Source organism: Humulus lupulus, chromosome 5 (genome assembly GCF_963169125.1).
Source record: "Humulus lupulus chromosome 5, drHumLupu1.1, whole genome shotgun sequence".
Classification (NCBI taxonomy): domain Eukaryota; kingdom Viridiplantae; phylum Streptophyta; class Magnoliopsida; order Rosales; family Cannabaceae; genus Humulus; species Humulus lupulus.
The window spans coordinates 102,506,403-102,525,296 of NC_084797.1; the positions used below are offsets into that span (position 1 = coordinate 102,506,403).

General features: G+C 39.2%; 3 protein-coding genes across 5 annotated transcripts; 1 reads left to right on the forward strand and 2 right to left on the reverse strand.

The window, feature by feature from the left end:
- The first annotated feature begins 539 nt into the window (after nt 1–539).
- Nucleotides 540–4,549, forward strand: LOC133777560 (uncharacterized). The gene is made up of 6 exons (XM_062217233.1): nt 540–1,087; nt 1,520–1,933; nt 2,550–2,860; nt 2,951–3,007; nt 3,551–3,960; nt 4,102–4,549. The coding sequence occupies exons 2-6, from the start codon at nt 1,521–1,523 to the stop codon at nt 4,339–4,341; spliced, it is 1,431 nt and encodes a 476-aa protein (XP_062073217.1). The 5' UTR covers nt 540–1,087; nt 1,520; the 3' UTR covers nt 4,342–4,549.
- Nucleotides 4,503–5,885, reverse strand: LOC133777561 (uncharacterized). 3 transcript variants are annotated; one of them, XM_062217235.1, is made up of 5 exons: nt 5,649–5,885; nt 5,265–5,379; nt 5,106–5,166; nt 4,724–4,983; nt 4,503–4,567 (listed from the first exon to the last, which is right to left on the reverse strand). In XM_062217235.1, the coding sequence occupies exons 1-5, from the start codon at nt 5,677–5,679 to the stop codon at nt 4,561–4,563; spliced, it is 474 nt and encodes a 157-aa protein (XP_062073219.1). In that variant the 5' UTR covers nt 5,680–5,885; the 3' UTR covers nt 4,503–4,560. The 3 variants fall into 3 exon arrangements, with proteins under 3 accessions (XP_062073219.1, XP_062073218.1, XP_062073220.1); XM_062217234.1 differs by having other exon boundaries at nt 4,548–4,983; XM_062217236.1 differs by lacking the exon at nt 5,649–5,885 and adding an exon at nt 5,485–5,631 and having other exon boundaries at nt 4,548–4,983.
- Nucleotides 5,886–6,082: 197 nt separating this feature from the next.
- Nucleotides 6,083–9,297, reverse strand: LOC133777559 (pentatricopeptide repeat-containing protein At2g44880). Its single transcript, XM_062217232.1, has one exon. It carries the CDS (start codon nt 8,148–8,150, stop codon nt 6,372–6,374), a length of 1,779 nt encoding a protein of 592 aa, XP_062073216.1. The 5' UTR covers nt 8,151–9,297; the 3' UTR covers nt 6,083–6,371.
- Nucleotides 9,298–18,894: the final 9,597 nt, after the last annotated feature.

An 18,894-nucleotide genomic window follows, 5' to 3' on the forward strand; every position in this document is an offset into this window, starting at 1 on the left:
GGTTGGAGGCGATGGAGAAGGGTGGTGCCTGGGATGAGTACGATCCATGGTGCTCAGAGCTGCACAAAATGACGGGGATGATTGGGGTTGCGGTAGGGTTCTTGCGCGATGGGGTGTTCTGGTGGTGGTGCACAAAAAAATGCTTATAATAAATAAAAAATAATAAACACAATTTATATTAAAAAAAATAATAAAAATTTTGCAAAATAACCAAAAAAATTTAATATAAAAAAATAAAAAATGCTAAAAAAATAAACAAATTACAAATATACTATTTCAAATTACTAAAACTTGATTAAGAATAAATCTATGGCATAAATAAACTTTTATACAAAAATATAAGAAACTAAATCCACAAAAATAAAAATTCTTAAAAAAAAATAACCATAAATTAACTTTTCTAGGAAAAAAAGTCATATTTTTACTCACTCTATTAAAAAGTCCCATATAAAATAAATGTTGTTATTTTTAATCAATTGATTTTTATAAATAAAGTTACTTTTAGGAATTTCCAAACAAAAAGTGAATCCAATGGACCCACTAAGTAGCCCTTCATTTGATCCGGTTCATTCCGGTCCGACATGTCTTCGTGGTGAGTTGTATCATGTCCTCCCGGTTCGTCTAACATACGGTAGAAAGTAGAAATTCACTGAGACTGAATCATCTGAACAAGTTTTTTCTCTTCCAACTGAATTCGACACGCTTCGCCTTACTATCACCGTCGATGCTCTGCCATGAGCTAACTTCAATATCTGGACCTTGCCCTCAATAGAAGATTCGCCCCAAACCCAGGTCTCTCTATTCTGATTCTAGGGTTTACGTCTCAATTTTCTGGGTTCAAGTATTCATCTCAGTTTGTTCGTCTCTATCTCCTTTTTTTTTTTCTATGATTTGGCGAAATCCCCGGTCGGCTCTACCTCTTTTTCTAATAATTTCTTAAAGAATCTCTGGGTTTTTCTCTAGCAAAGCTGAAGACAGTTCTTTCACAGAAAAATCCTTAACCCCTATACTCTCTCTATTGCGGCCGCTCCAGTTGGGTCCTCCGGTCAACCCACTTCGCCGGTTCTCTGCCCTTCATCTCAGTCAGGTATCTTATGTGCTTTATTGCTCGTTTCTATATATGTTTTGATTAATATTTATATATTTTTATTATAAAGTTGTGTATGTACAAGTTTCCGAAGAAATTTATGGAATTTACCGAGCATAGATTCTTTAAAGTCCGTCTGGGTAGAGTTGGTTTCCCGAAAATTCCTTTCGTGATGAATAATAAGCTTATTTATTTGTTCTCATTTTTTTATGAAATGACAATTCCTTGGCTTTTTCTGTTTTCTGATCTTAGAAAATTATATGTTTGCTTCCAAGATTATCAATTATTGTGCTTCGTTGTTTGGAAGATAAAGTTCATGTATAGTAGTGTAAAAACCCATACCAACAGATTAAAATAAATTAGACAAAATCCCCGTTTCATTAGTCCGCGCCTGATTGCCGAGAGGACTGACTAAACTTGGGAAATTTGCAGGATGGTCCCTGAATTGGACCTTAAACCAAAGTTAGAAGCTTCAATGAAAGTTTCGTTTCACAAGGACAACATTACAACCATCCAGCAAGACCCTGATGATAGTTTCTTGCCTTGTTTGAGTAATTATAAGGACGACATATTTGACATGGAAGAATCACCAGCTCAACAAACCACAGTACTAAATGGAAGTGATAATGAGGAGCTGGACATTATTGGTGATACATGTTCTTGTGATAATGGGCTGGTTGAATCCGATTGTGCTGATGTAATTGAAAGTTCAAGTTCATTTGGTGATTCAGTGTCCGAGAAAGAGAATTGTCCCAAGCTAGATGGTGATGAAGTTCAATCAAGGTTGTGTGGTGACCCTGCTTCGATATCGGTATACGATGAATATTATGATGCATTTCAATTTAGGTAATTTGTCAATACAAAAGCTGTCATTAGAGTTTGTTTGTTCATCTGCAACGTACCAGATAGAATTTCTTGTTTTCAGCAGATAGGCCAGTTGTTTCAGTTTGATGTTATGTTTCTTTTCACAAAATCCTTGCCTTTAGTCACTGATTTACCAAACAAAATGTGTTGTTACTAAAGTCACATCGTTTTAGTTGATGCTACTGCATATCAGAATTGCATTAGTTGGAAATTATTCTTAACCTCAGAGCATGTTTACTTGCATTTTTAATTAATTATTTAGTATTCAACATAGATTACAGGGTATGTTTGGTTAGGGGTAATGGAATGGAATGGAATGATTCCATTATGTTGTTTGGTTTCATTATAAAGCATTGGATTGGAATGGCTTTTCCACTGTTTTGGTGGAATGGCTATTTCATCCAAAAGTGGGAGGAAAGGCCATTCCAATGCAAAAAAAAAAATTATTAATATTTTGTTTCCCATTAAATTTTATTCTATTCCTATTCCTATTCCCATTACCATTTCTCTGTTTTCATAACTACCCATAATGTTTAGATTTATTTCCTTTGCTTAATCGAATAATTTCTTTGCTTTGGCTGCATCTTAAAATATGTAGGAAGAAGAAGATGACGCCTCATTGGAGAATGTATATACGCCCTATAATGTGGCGTTGTAAATGGATGGAATTGAAAATTAAAGAACTTCAATCGCAAGCTATGAAATATGATAGAGAACTTGCAAAATATGATGACAGAAAGCAGCGTGAATTTGAAACTTTCACTTCAGAAGGTTTTGGTTCAAAGTCACTTCCATTTCCAAGTCAAATCCAAAGAAACAAAGTTATGAAGAGGAAGAAAAGAAAGAGAGTTGAGCAGACTATTGATTTAGTGCCGTACATGTCGCAGCATAACTTGTTTTCTTATTACGGTACGTGGTTTGCTATTACGTCAAATGCTGTGTTTATTTGCTGGTTGAACTTCAATTTGACTATTTGTGCTTTATTCCTTTTCTTTCCAGAAAGTAAGATGTCTGTTCCTGTCAGTGCTCCCATGGAAGATATCTCTGGTGCCGTAGGTATGAATAATTTATTTTTGTTCTTTTTAAGTTTCATATCTTATTGTGTGAGAAATGTAGGAATTTGTTGAACTTGGTATTTTATATTTCCTGTCTTTAGATATGATAGATTAATCATCTTTGTTTAAAATTGCAAAAAATATGTGCACATCTATTACATATATGCAATCTGACTCTCACCCGTATAGATTATTTAAAATGGAGACTTAAATTATTTTCATGTTTTACCTTCTTTCCATTTTATAAATAGGTGAAAGCAAGGGCAAAGTTTATAATTTGATCAGTTTTGTACTTTATGTTACATTGTTTCCTGGGTTACGCTAAGTGCGCTGAACTTTATTTTATGAAAGAAGATTATAGTATTTTGGCCCATTCATCTCAATTTGAGATCCAATTCTTAGGTCATTATTATTAATTGATGAAAATGATATCAGGAAAGCAAGTACAGATCTTCATTTAATAGTTAACCCTATGTTGTTACATGTGAAGATTTTTTATTTATTATAATTATTAAAATACAGTATATTTATTGACCTTATATAGGTAAGGCTAGTTATCACAATGATGAGTTTGGGACAACCTCATCTTTTGAGTTTCAAGATGGCGATGATCTCCATGAGGCTATTCTTTTGGATATTGAAAAGCTACATTTACGAGTCCAAAAATTGATTCCCAGAGTGAAGAAGATGGTTTCTGAAAACTCGGAAAAGATTTCTTATATAAACAAGTTGAACATAGTTGCACCTTGTAATCGCCTGGTTAGCTCAGCTCAAAATGCTGTTCCTCCTGAAAATGGAAATGGATTACGATTGGGATCTCTACATACCTCTGAGCGAAATATGGGAGATCTACTTATGCTTGAGAGTGCAGTTTCAAGTCATGGGGAGGGGACACCTCATTCTGAAATGACTGAAAGCACAAATCACTTTCAAATTGGCGGCTTATATGGCAGTGTAGGTTACTCTAGAAGCTGTTCTCATTTACTTTATTCTTTGAAATAATTTATTTCAAACAATTAACTATTTCCTATTAAGTCATGATATAATTTACAAAATAAATTTTATTTTTCACTTATCAACCATTTATGCATACAGACTGAGGATGAAGTGCTGATAGATAATGAGCAAGCCAAGGAAGAGTTACATGATTTTAAGAAGCTTAGAGATCAGCTGGCAGAGAAGCCTGAGGGATCAATAGGAGAGCAGAAAACAATTCCTACCCTTCAGGTTTCAGAAGCTGACTTACTCTTAAAAGCGGGTGTTCGGAATGTGAAATCTAATGGGAAGAAAAGATACCGTGGGAAGCGAAAGGCTAAGGCTGGTTCGAGAAGATGAAGCTGGTCCTAAGGTTAGCTTCGTAAAAGTGCTCGTTTTGGTTTGGAAAGTTTTATCTGAGTTAAATATGGGTCTCTAAAAATGTTATATTGTATATGCTATTTCCCCTCTACTGTAAATCGTGTTACTCTCTACCATAATAATGTAATTAAGGTTTTCTGTCTGCGTTATTAACTAAAAATATACTTACATATCTTATTTCTGAATTCATCCAACTTTTCAGTTTCTGTATTATAATAAATAAACATAAAATAAGTATTGCATTTTTGTTTTTACAACGCCAAATCATGTCTTAATCAACAATACGAATACTTTACACTGACAATGAATTTAAACGCACATTTATAAAGATCATAATTAAGATGGTTTCTATGTGATAAACCTTCTGGTGATCTTGACGGAGAAGAGAGCCACTACTGTTGTGAAGGGCACAAATAAGGCGTCTGGCACGGCTTTTATCATCTTAAGCTGCGGCACATTCTCTCCACTTCTTTTGGCCGCCATGGCTATCGGAGGTGTTACTATTCCTGTGATCATTGTTGCACGATCGATCTTGTTCGGTTTCACATGCTCCTTCATAAAATTCACGAAACGTGTCTGTTTATCTTTGCTATTAGCTTTTTTCCAATCATTGTAAAAGTCCTGATTATTGTCAAATAGAAAATAAATAATCTTTGTATTTTAAAAAATTAGACAAAAAAAAAAGAGAGGAAGATATGCAGTTCAAGATCAAGTTGCGCTGGGTGACAATAATTAATTATGACCTCTACTTTATCGCGTGGTGGCACGTCGTAGTGTTTACCAGGCAATCCAGTGTTCAGAGTGCTGGATAAAATTGTTTAAGAGGGTAAGAGAAATGAAATTTTAGTGGTTTTTTTTTGGGGGGGGGGGAAGGGTAATTTAATGTGCTCTGAAACCCTTACTTGAAGATGTCGAGAATGGCGACTTGAAAATCGTCACGGGTTCTGATGTTTTTGGCTACAAACTCGTCGTACACTCTTCCTGATATGTAATCCAACATTTGCGAGTACATCGACCCTGTCATGTAAATTAACAACTCCAAGAATGTTATTAGTTTCATATCATGTTTTCGAAGCCATATAAAAGAAACATTGCAAGGAAACAACGAAAATAAACATATACTTTTACAAAACGAGCAGCAACAATACTGGCTTCCGTAATAGCAACTATACTGACCATTTAGGAGGTTCAGCGAAAAAAAAGGCTATGAAGCATAATACTGCAGATTCCTATAAAGCGGGATTATATAAACAAATTAATGGAATGGAGAAAAGAAAAGAACCAACCTCCTCCCATGAAACTCATAACCAATCCCATTTTTGCCGAAAGCTGGAAATATGTGGCGGTACATTAATCTATAGCTATATAAAGCAGTAATGTTTGATCAGCTTAAGCAAGGTATCCATCGATTTTTTGGGCATCTATCCATGAAATCTGATTCTTGGCTTGAAACCGACCTCAAACTTGAATAGGAGCCTATAGTGGGAGCATATCATATGCCATGGGTTGGCAATTGGCTGCTCATCTTCGTATTATATCTTCCATTGTCCTCAACGTCTTGGCATGCTTTTGTTTCTCCCTTACACTTTTCTTTTCGGACAAACCAGCATCTCAATGTCAACTTTCAAGAAGTTGGTAACCACGAGTATTCCGTTTTGGTCAGAGCTGATTTCTGTGAAGGGAACTCTACTTCGTTTTATTTACTATGTCCATTGGTGAAATCTTTTAGTGAAATCTCTCCCATTTATGAAAACCTAATTGGAGTCCAATTTGGATTTTCAGAATAGATTCAGCATTCCTTGGACCATTACTGAAAACAACAGCACATAAATGACTTGCTGAATAAGCATTTTCCCAAATCACTGTGTGCAAGAATGCCCATGAGATAGTACCAAAAAGGGTAATCAACACAAAGCATTAGCCTTGGTATTGAGAAGAATCTTTGGTTAGTAATTGATTTGGCATTATCATTTTCCAAACCACCGTACCTGTCTTCTTCTTATTTTAAGTTAACAAGTCATGTGCCTCCTTAACTGCCCCAAAGTTAAATGTAAACAGTCCCATTGCGGTTGCAACCTGTTTCCAGACACAAACTCTTGGATTGTACCATCAACCTCAATGACACTAAGACCAACCTCCTTGTTTGCTCCATTCTCTGCCATCAACCTTTCAATTTCATCTGCATCTCCCCACCTCCTCTCACTAGCATACAAATTTCTCACTGTTACATAGTTCCCATCATTCCCCGGCTCCAGTTTTACTGCATTTTTCAAAGCTTTCTTAGCCCTTGAGACATCATTGAAGTACCCACATGCAGAAAGAAAAGAGCTCAAGATTATCCCATTAGCTTCATGTGGCATTCTCCCAATCAATTTCTCTGCTTCCTCCAAGCATCCAGCCTTTCCCAAGAGATCGATCATGCAACCATAGTGTTCAATCCGCGGGACAAGCTCGAATCCTTCCATTGCTTTAAACCATTTTTTCCCTTCCTCTACTAGACCACTGTGGTTACAAGCAGATAAAACACCAAGCAAAGTTATGTCATTTGGCTTAAGTTTCTTATGTTGCATCTCCAAAAATAACTCCAATGCTTCCTCACCACGGCCATTGACTGCAAATCCATTTATCAAAGCATTCCAAGAAGCAGTTTCCTTTTCAGGCATCGCATGAAAAACCATTTTAGCTCTTGATATTTCGCCACATTTTGCATACATATCTATGAGTGCAGTGCTGATTTTCGTCAACTTATCAAGCCTTTTACTTCTAACAAACTGATGAATCCAACCACCTAAATCCAGGGCACCTAAGTCCGCAATAGCAGGAAGAATGCTAACAATAGTTACATTATCTGGTTCCAACGATGTGGTCATCTGCATTTCATGGAATAACTTCAAGGCTTCATGGGGTTGCCTGTTTTGACAATATCCGCTAATCATTGTATTCCATGAAATAAGGTTCTTCTCCTGCATGGCATCAAATAAAGATCTAGCAGACTGTAGATAACCACCACGGCAATAGCCATAGATCATACTCGTCCAAGACACCACATTCCTATCTGTCATCTCGTTAAACAAATTTCGAGCAGACCCTACCTCCCCTAATTTGGCATAACCATCAATCATCACATTATAAGTAGCTGGGTCTTTCTCAGGCATCTGATTGAAGAGCTCTCTTGCGTTAATCATGTCTCCTAACCTCGCATATCCACAAATAAGAGCTGTCCATGACACTTGGTTTCTTTCATTCATTCCATCAAACAACATTCTGGCATAGCGCATATTCCCGAACTTTGCATACATATCAACCAACGCCGTTAGCACATACATATTTGAGCAGAACCCTGTTTTTGCAACAAGACTATGTATCTCTTGCCCTTCCCAAATGGTCAAATTCAGAGCACAAGACTTCACTAATATCACAAACGTATAACCATTAGGAACAAACCCGGCGTTCCTCCTAAGATCTCCATAAAGAGAAAAAGATTCAGCCAACTGCCGCAAATTGGTGTGGGCTTCGATCATGCAGTTACAAAGAAATATATCGTCTCTCTGTGGCCTTTTATCAAACATTAGGCGAGCGTGGTAGAGCAGGACGAGTGAACTTTGAGGGTCCGCAAGAGAAGGAGAAGTGGAGGCGGTAATGAACTTGGTAAGGAGATTGACGTTGGTTTCGAGCGCGTTTCGGAGCATGAAAGCGTGGATTTGGAGGATTGAGGCAATGGTGTTTCTTCGTTGGAGTAAGTACAAGCATTTTCTTTCTAGTGAGCTCCATATCTGATCCTTCGTCATAGACGCATATCAAATTGATCCCTCACTCACAAACTTGCAAGATAGAAATTTTGAAAGACTGGTTTGTTATTGGGGATATTTTCTAAAATAACCAAAAAATAATGAAAAAATATAATTTTTAATTTAGCACTATTTTTTTTTTTTTACATTTTTACACAACAAAACTTCAAAATTACAAAAATACTATTTGCTATTTCTCTCTCTCTCAGACTGCAACTCATCCTCTCTCACGCAGCACCTACGTTAATTTTGGCCTAAAACAACATCCAAACTCAACCTCAAACAACAGCAAAACCACAGACCTGATATCTCTCAGGTGACCCACGACGATTTCAATTTCAAACAACAGTAAAACTTGACCTGAAACAACAACAAAAGTACAAAGCATTTCGATATGTAACAACACCCTAACTACAGACGATCTAGATCTGAAAAACAACACCACAACGACAACAGATTTAGATATGAAAAAAAATCACAACTACAACCCGATCTCGATATGAGAAAGCAGCAACATCAAAACAGCATAGCTGCTGGCGATCTGGATCTGACAACAACAACAAAAAATCTAAAAATAAGAAAAGAATTATACCTTTATAATATCAAAACGACAATGATATGTTGAAATAAAAAAATAAGTAAGAGAAACATTAAAAAAATAGTAAACGACACAAAAATAATCTAGATAACAACATGCAACATTAAAACAACCGACGAAAAATACAACATAAACTTAAAACTAACAAAACGACAACCATATCTTCATTTGCAAATGGAGAAGGAGAACAAGAGCTTCATTGAGCCAAAAGCATTTCGAAGAGTATGAGATAAAAAAAATACACATATTGATCTCTGGAAAAAGAAAGAAGAAGAAGATAGAAAATGGAAAGGATGAACATCAACTAAAATGAGTATTGGGTATAAGGTAATGTTCAAGAAAAGAAACTATTAAGTAGTGACCATCATGAAGAGTATGAGATAAAAAAAATATATTGATCTTCGGAAGAAGAAGAAGAAGAAGAACTAAAATGAGTATTGGGTATAGGATAAAGTATGAGTATTGGGTATAGGATAAAGTGCAAGAAAGAAATGATTAAAGATGTAGAAAAAGAAGATGATGGAGTGTCATGATTAAAAATGGTGAATATTGGATATAGGTACAACTGTCATCCTTTTACACTCAAACATTATTTTATTAAATTACAATCTACACTTCTACCAATTAAGAATAATAAAAAAGAGATGATGATGATATTATCAAAATCTATTTTTTCCTTCAACTTTGATAACTTTTGAAGAGAAATTACAAAAATTTGAAATAGATAAAGATGTTAGTTGTAATGTGTAACGTCCCAAAATTCCTAATAGGGCTTAGTGCCTTGATTAGGGGCCCAGGAGGGTAATATTGGAATATTATGTGAATTAATTGGATATTGATGTGATTACGTGAATTGCATGAGTTATATTATTATATAGTTGATTATGCATATTTAGGTGTATTAAATGTGTGAAACAGACCCGCTTTTGTTTAAGGGGCATATTTGTATTTTTGACCCGTTGAGGGTCTAATTGTAATTATATGATATTATGTGATCGAGACCACATTATTATGTCGATATATTTGAAATATTAAGCAAGAGTCAGTCCTTTCGAGCAAGATAGCGGTTTAGTCACAACGGGGAATTGATACCCGGTTCGGGGTGAGCCAAGGGGTATTTTGGTAATTCGGTGAATTACTGAGACTCAATAGAGTATGCGCCATATTGTGGGAATGTATTGAGAGACGGGAGTGCAAAATGATGGTTTAGCCTTTAGTGGGCTTTGAGAGAGAAGTTGGCCTTAGGGGCATTTTGGTCTTTTGTACCCTTAGGCTGTTTTTCAGTTGAGTTTATCAACTCAGGGGTTAAGGGAAAAAAACAGAGCAAACACAAAAACAAAGCAGGGCATTCTCTCTCTCTCTCTCTCTCTCGTTTCTCACTCTCTCTCTCTATGTGATTGAAGATATCTTAGGAAAAACACTTGATCCTTGAGGTTAGAGGCAAGATTTCGGTGGATTGAAAGCTTATAAGCTTAAGGGAGCATAGCTGGGGTTGAACTCAATCTGAGGTAACTTAACTATTTGAATTTAGTTTTGGTTTTTATAGTTTTTTTTTTTACTTATATTGAATTCTTAGTTTGAAGGGATTTGGATTGAGTTTAAAATTGTTTATTTCATTTCTGAACTGCTAGGACCATTATTATGGTCGAAACAAGTGAAAAACATGTTTTGGGATGGTTTTTGGAGGATTGGCGATTCTGAAAATCGCTGGTTTTCTGAGTTCTTCATGTCGCGTCGCGACTCTGTTCTTGGGCGCTGCGACCTTTATGAATTCAGAGGGACAAGCAAGTTCCTCGAACCACCTTGGCGCCACAGTGCCAGGCGGGTTGTGCTGCGGCGCGTGCCCTGTGGTTTTGGGCTCGGGGCTCTCTAACTTGTTGTGGCGCGACCCTTAGTGGGGGGCGTCGTGGCTCTAATTGGGGAAATGAGAAAAAATGGGTTTTGGTAGTTGGGAACCCAAATCTAAGGGCTCGGGAATGGTTCTACTACTAAGTTAGTAGAATGCATGGTCCCGGAGGCTAGGACTGGGTTCGGAAGCCTTTATTAGTTAATTTCCTGATAGTTATTCTGTGACAGCTAGAATCTCGTGATTGCAAGGGGAAAGACCGGGTAAAAGTTGTGCAATCCCACATTGTCTGGGGAAGGTCAAGTGTGATGATTCTAAGAATGTGTAGGTATAGGACTACACAGTTGAAGAGGGCTTAAATGGATTGATGGGTACTACCTATGCCAACAAGATGCATTTTCTTTTCGGTAGCCCATTACTTGAGAACTCCAAAGTTAAGCGTGCTTGACCTGGAGTAGTCTCATGATGGGTGACCTCCTAGGAAGTTTTCCCAAGAAGCGTGCGAGTGAGGGCAAAGCACGCTGGAAAGACTCATGTTGGTTTGCAGGGCCAGTCATCATTCCAGGAAGCAACCATAGTGACGTGGGGCGTTATAAATGGTATCAGAGCATGCCAAGATTTATTATTCCTGGAGATCGACCGAACATGTACGCTCACTGCCAGTGACAAGCTCGACTCAGAGTTGGTTGGTATTTAATGAACTATATGCTTAACTGCTTGTTTAAGTTTCCTTATTTTCCTGAATGTATAGATAGAGCATGATGAATGTGTTTATATATGCATGATGCTAGGGCATGGCCCCTTGACTGTTATATGTTATGTGCGATGTGTTGATTAATGTTTGTATTGGATTGATGGGACTGGGAGGTGGATTTTTGGATGTTGTTATCATGCATGATGTGTGGCCTCATTGATTGCAGACATATTGCAGTTATGCCTCGGCGATCGATCAATCTCTACGGTAATAGGGCTGAGGATGACAACCAGAGTCAGGACCCTCCGCCTACCCCACATAATTGGCAACAATTGTTTGCCGAAATGGAAGCCAGAATTCAACGAACGGAAGATGAGCTCCGAGGGTTGAGGCAATAGGTCCCTCCTCGAGATATTGGGCTACAAATTCCATCGGCTGTGGAACCTGTGCCAGCCCAGCCTGTGATGGAAAATAATTAGGAGCCCTTATATGAAAGATTCAGGAAGTAGCATCCTCCCACCTTTGAGGGTGGCCCAGACCCATTGCGGGCAGAGCAGTGGATGAATATGATTTCTTCCATCCTGGATTTCATGAGGGTGGAAAGGAATGAGAGAGTGGCCTGCGCCAACTACATGTTGAGAGAAGACGCCGACATCTGGTGGGATGTTGTGTCGCATAGGAGGGATGTGGCAGTTATGACCTTGGAAGAATTTAGGGACATCTCAATGAGATATACTACAGTGTTGCAGTTCGAGCTGCAAAAGTGGACGAGTTTGTCAACCTAACTCAGAACTGGTTGACGGTTACAGAATATGCACTAAAGTTTGACTGGTTGGCGAACTTCGTGCTGGACTTGGTGCTTACTGATATGGCACGGAGGGATCAGTTTGTGCGAGGATTGAACGTCATGATAGCTCGTGACGTCAAGATAACATTGGATCTGAGGAATACCACCTATGCATAGGTAGTGGAAAAGGCCCTTACTGCAGAGGGGGCCAAGGATCAGATATGGAGAAAGGGCACTGCTAGGTGCTCGGAGGACGGTGCCTCCTTATACTGGATCTAGCCAGGGTAGTGGTCCCAGTGAGCAGAAGAGAAAGGCCCAAGATTCTTTTGTTCCTCTTGCTTAGGTAGGAGAGCACAAGGTGATTTTAGTGGCCGTCAGGATGGGGGAGACAACTGGAGGAGTTTCCTAGTGTGTCCTCGGTGCAGGCGACTACATCAGGGAGAGTCCAGAATCAGAGCCTGCTTTACTTGTGGGAGTATTACTCATCTGAGGAAGGACTGCCCACAAGACAGGAAAGAAGAACCGAAGCAGAGCGACTGCCTCACTCCAGCCAGAGTATTTACCTTGACCCAGACTGAGGCTAGTCCCTTGGCCGTGACAGGTCAGATTTCTAGTGCGGGTTCTTCATTTACTGCATCGATTGATTCAGGGGCTACTCATCATTTGTATTTGCTAGAACGATAGATCGTTTGTGTAGACTTAGTGATTTGTATGCTAGGGGATTCAAGAATTTGTTTCCAACTAGGGAACTGGTAGTTTATAGGAGATGGGTTAGAGCATTGCCGGTAGTGTGACGCCCTACTTCCTTAGAGTTGTTACTAAGTGAGTTTAAAGCGTGCAATTAACTCGCTAATCAAGGTTTTAAGACAAAAGTGTAATTAAACCATAAACAGAGTCATATACTTTGAAAATAGTTCCATTCATTGAAAATCATAAAGTGTTTAACATTTGGGATCAAAAAAAAAATACTGTTTAGAAATATTTACCACTAAAAAGCATAACCAAAGTCGGCTAAACGACAAAATCTAGGTTTAGTACAATCATCTCCCAAAATACCCCTGGCCGTGGCAGCCTGGTAGGCCAAACATGTACGTGCCGCTTCATGCTCTCCGTACTCATGGTTGGTCAACTTTCCCCTTGCCCTTACCTGCACCATAGAGCACCCGTGAGTTGAAGCCTAGTAAGAAAACCCTCACAAGCAGACAACATATGCATATTTAACATTCAACATATAATCAAGCCATCATCAGGCTAAACACGTACGACCATGCTGTCCCAGGCCCTTGGTTCGCGGTCCACACCGTGAGGATATCCCAGGTATCCTTTAGGATCTCGCCCTGGCAACTCGCACTCCGCGTGCTAAACGCTGCTCTCGGCCCCTTGCCGTACTTGGCCTTCGCCGTTCTCAGCCTTTGCCGTTCTTGGCCTTCGCCGTTCTCGGCTCTTGCCGTTCATTCACATATATGCACACATAGCATAATTTAAACAAATAATTAACATGCATAAGCGCAATCAATGGGGCTACACCCTGCAACACAATCATATAGGGTCGTGCCTTGCAACATAAACTATAGGGCCTCGCCCTGCTCTACGGGTACAACAATTTTCTTACCTGTGTCCCGAGCTTTCCAAGCACCGATGTCCCGAGCACAGTCTCCTAGTCGAGCCTCACTGAAACCCTAGTCACAACGCATTAACAATATCCATCCATCAAGTTCTAATCCATTAAATAACTTTGGGTCATAGTTCTAGTCTCCGAGACCTTGAATTCTATAAATTTGGGTGATAAAATCCATCCCGAGCCTTAGCTTTTGGATTCCTGAGCCTATAACCTTTTTAAAGCCCAAAAGCACACTAAGCGTCGTGGCCCCATAAACCCATGTTGCAGCCCCACGCTCAACCAGAGGCCCAACCTCATTTTGCCCACACGCGCCGCGGCCCTGCCTGTAGGGCGCTGCAGCGCGCCTCCACTCTCAAGCACCCTAAATGTTCTAAGGGGCTGCGACTCAGCAAGAACAATGCCGCGACCCGACCCCTTGAACCCAGAAAAATCCTCCATTTTCTTTACCAAAACCAAGCCAATTACCCCTAAAATCAATCTAACAACTTAGTTTAATCATTCCAGGAGTTCCACTATGATTCCAGCAGCAAAACCTAACAAACTCTAGCTTTAAAACTCATTAAACCCAACATTCAATCTTCAACTTCTATACCTCAGAAGAACTAAGAAAACCAGCCAATAACCACTGAATTGACTAGCTAAAATCACAGTTTAATGCTTACCTTAGCCTCTGCTTGAATCCACATAGCGATGTTGAGTTAATCCCCAAATCTAGAGCTCAAATTCTTGCTTAATTCCCAGCTTTTCCCTTGGTTTGGCTTAGAGAGAAAAATGAGAGAGAAAGAGAATGTTTTGGGTCAGTTTTCTCCAAGTTTCTGAGTATTTCCTTGGTTTTGTTTTATTTAACTTAGTCTCTAAAGTTACCTCAAGGCTCGGGGTACCAAAAATATCCCCAAGGGCAAAATGGTAAATTTCCCCAATATTCCCTCCTAAACATTCTAACTTCAAATATATCTCCAAATATTTATTTTCGTAATCCGATAACCCCTTAAAATGTCTAATGCCTGAAATACCACTCAACTCGCCCCGAGTCGGGTATTCAACCTCGTTGTGACTTTCTAGCTAACCGCTCCCTAGGACTGTCTTGGATCGTGCAACACAAATATATCACTTTATTCACAATCATTACATTTATGTCCTCAACGAGCTAAAATTATAAACATGCCCCTAATAACCAGATGGGGCCCACATGCACATTTAATTTACCTAAATATGCATCTTTAATCACATATTCATACAAATTCACATATTATAATAATAAATCACTTATTGCCCTCCAGGCACGCTAATCAAGACCCTAAACTTTAGTAGCAAATTTGGGACGCTACAACTATCCCTTCCTTACAGAAATTTCATCCTCGAAAATACCTAAACAACTCAGGATACCGCTCCCGCATCTCTGATTCAAGTTCCCATGTCGCCTCCTCAACTTTGCTGTTCCTCCACAGCACTTCCACAAAGGCGATGGTCTTGCTTCGCAAGACTTTATCTGTAATGCCCTGAATAGCCAAGACCGTTACACTGTGTGTTTACAAATATGCAAGACTTGCTAATCAAGCCATTTAGTTAGAAACGTGTTACAGAAACTAAAGTTGAAATAGGGTTAAAAGATTTCGGTCTCAAAAGTTTCATTTCTTATAATCAAACATTTTTACATGGGATCCCAAAGGTAGTAGCGTTAAAAGTCTCTTTACAAAATTTCAAGATAAAAGTATAGTTACTAGCCACTCTAAGGGAAAAACAGACAATTACACTTTTCTCGTTCTGTACCACTCCTCGGCCGTGGCGGCCAATCAGCTGACTATGTACATTCAACCCCAAAGCTCTCCATCTCAGGACTGGTCCACCTTGCCCTTGCCTTTACCTGCACCACGTAGCACCCGTGAGCCAAGGCCCAGCAAGAAACCAGATAACAGAGCATATTCATTAAGCAATCAATTTGCAAATCAGCAATCAAGCAACTCATAATGCATAGCCATATACTCAACAATCCATAGTGTTCATATAAATAGATATTCAGCATACCAAACTCATCGCTAAACATTTATAACCAATTCACACAACAAACAGGGTCGACGCCCTTAGGTCACACCCCCTATTTACCCCACTGACTCCGGCCCGCTTAAACCGAGCTCAGTGAATATTAAGCTGTCCTTAGCTACCAGTGGCCGAGCCGCGCCCTGTGCGCAAATATTGATTCCGACACTCTTAGGCCGTTTATCACATGTCCCATGGCATAATACCATCTATGACACAATTCATGTATAGGGAGCTCTTAGTCCCATCATTAACACATAACCGGGTGCAGTTTCTTACCTTTAGATTCCGATAGCTTTGTTCAATTCAACCCTCAAGCACGATCCCGATCCCGTCTGACCCCTAGTGTACACCTAGTCACAGTCACAAGTTAAAACCATACCAAACTCCAAATCCAAAACCTAGCCTCGGGACCAATCCCGAGCCCTCGGGAAGCTCTAATTCCACCAAACGGGGTGGTGGAATCAAACCCCGAGCCCCTGGGAAAAAACCCTAAGAAATAACCCAAAAACCCCCTTCTGGAAATAGGGTAGCGCTACAGTGCCATAAAGAGGGCGCTATAGCACTACAAACAGAGCCAACAGGCTCCCAGACACCCAAGCCTAGCGCTGTAGTGCCCTAAGGCTAGTGCTACAACGCTAGTCACAGCCAGACAACACTCAGATTTTCCGCCTTCGAACTTCCTCAAGCAAAACTCTCTAACACCCTTCCAAACCTCAACCAAACACCAAATCAAGCCCACCATCATCTATAACTCACCCCATATGACCTAACCATATGAAACTTAAGCACATGCACCCCAAAACAAGGAAATCACCATGGCTGAGTTTGAAGCTCAAAAACTCAACAGAACAACAGAAATCATAGAACTTAAAGCTAGAATTTCTTACTGTTGACCGAATTTTTGGCCAACGACATGTAGACGTCAAAACGACAAAAACCTTCAAGAGAAATAAACGACACAGACGATTTTTATAGTGGTTCAGCCCCAATGTGTTGGTAATAGCCTAATCCACTTAGAGTTATGATTATGGATCTACACTCAAGATTAGATGAACCTGAGTCAACTGAGTTTCTTCAGTGCAGATTATAAGAATATAAGAGTTCTCTCAAGATACAAGTACTCTCTCTCTAGAAAATTAGAATCTGAATCAAAATTCCTTTTTATGATGCCATAAGCCTTGTATTTATAGGCTCAGGATCGGGATATTTTTTATTCTCACTATATTTAATTTACAATAATATTCAAAATATAACGATACACTATATTCATGGGATAAACTGAGAGATTCCCGCGCAAGCCAAGACCGATTCTTGTTGAAGCCGTTTCTGGGATCTCTTGCGTAGCCCTGCTCTGTCTAGTTGATCCATATCACATTCAGGCTGGTCGGCCAAACCTTTACTGGGTGGACACGCACCTGACTGGGCAGACATGCACTTGACTGGGCAGACATGCACCTGGCTGGACAGACATGCACTTGACTGGTCGGACATGGTCATGGCTGGCTGGACATGGTCATGACTGGTCAGACATGGTCATGAGACATGCACCTGGCTGGGCAGACATGCACTTGACTGGGCAGACATGCACTTGGCTGGTCGGACATGGTCATGACTGGTTGGCCAAGGTCATGTCTGGGCAGATAAACATGTGACTGGTCGGACAAGGTCATGCCTGGGCAGACAAACATGTGACTGGTCGGACAAGGTCATGCCTGGGTAGACAAACATGTGACTGGCCAGTCAAAATTCTTCACTGGTCTACCGGGTCACTCCTAAGCCAGATCACCCAACCATTCCTTGCCATTTGTCATTTCTATTGCCACGTCATCTCTTTCAAATTTTGGGGATAACACTTACCTTTGATAGATGAATTCGACCTAGGTTATCTTCCACACTTCCTTAGCCTTCACCTCCTCAAATCCGTAGGCTTAATCCCCTAGAATTCCCACAGAAACTCAGCTTAGAAACCAGTTCAACACCAAAAACCAAGAACTGAATAAAAACCTCAAAACATTACCTCAAATGGATGAATAACCTTTGCCAATTCCTCAAGCCAAATCAAGGTCCCTAGTGATGAGCCTTAGCCTAAGCCTTCTCTGAATTTTAGCTCCAAATTCCAAAATAATTGGTGAAGAAAAGCTGTAACGACCCAACTTTTCTAGACCTTGGACCATTAATAACTACTATACTAATCTTAAAGAAAAATCACAAGTGAAATAATCATAACTTCATTAAAACTTGTAAAACAAATGTTAAACTACATAAAATTTAAAGTAGGATATGGGATCCCATTGTTTTTTAAAATAAAAACATAACATAACTATAAATAAATGGGTTACAAAATTAAGTGCGGAAAATACATATAAAGCATAAATTTTAAAAGACTAGGAAGCGACTTCATCCTCGAATCGAACGCTCAATCCACCGATTCCATCCTGCCTCAATACACATTCCCAAGCTGCCAAGAATCTTCTCGCCACCATAGCTATTTTCCTGCACATATTAAACATAAAGGAATGAGCCTAATGCCCAACAAGGAAAATCTACTACAAGCATAAAACATGTACATACACATAGACTATAAACTATAAACATATATCTATAAAGACATACATCATATAAGACTATACTATTAATGACCATTAAAACATGTGATAAACCATCTACTTCCCCTTTCTAATATCTGAGGTAGGTTAGATCACATGGTAGGTTTATGATAACCCATCTACGTCCCCATCTAATATCTGAGGTAGGGTAAATCATAACCATGAACATAAGAAAACATAGCATAACATATTATAGCATAACTTATCATAACATATCAACATAACATATAAGCATATAAGACTATCCTATTTTCCTTACCAATATACCGGGATGATGAGAACAAAGTCGGGATTTTGGAACACTCCTAAATTCCATAATAGGGGGTGAGTATACTAAAGAATAGAGATGAAAAGAATAAACTACACCATCGAAATGATACTTACCAACAAGAATCTTACGTTCAAGGTCTTAGATGCCTAACCAAGAATAGAGAATACGAGTTAGGATTTGAGTAGAAAAACTATAAGAACAATACATAAAGGAACTAGGATAAGGAATACCTGGAATGCTTCTATGACCGAACTACACCTCGAACTGAAATATACTATAAA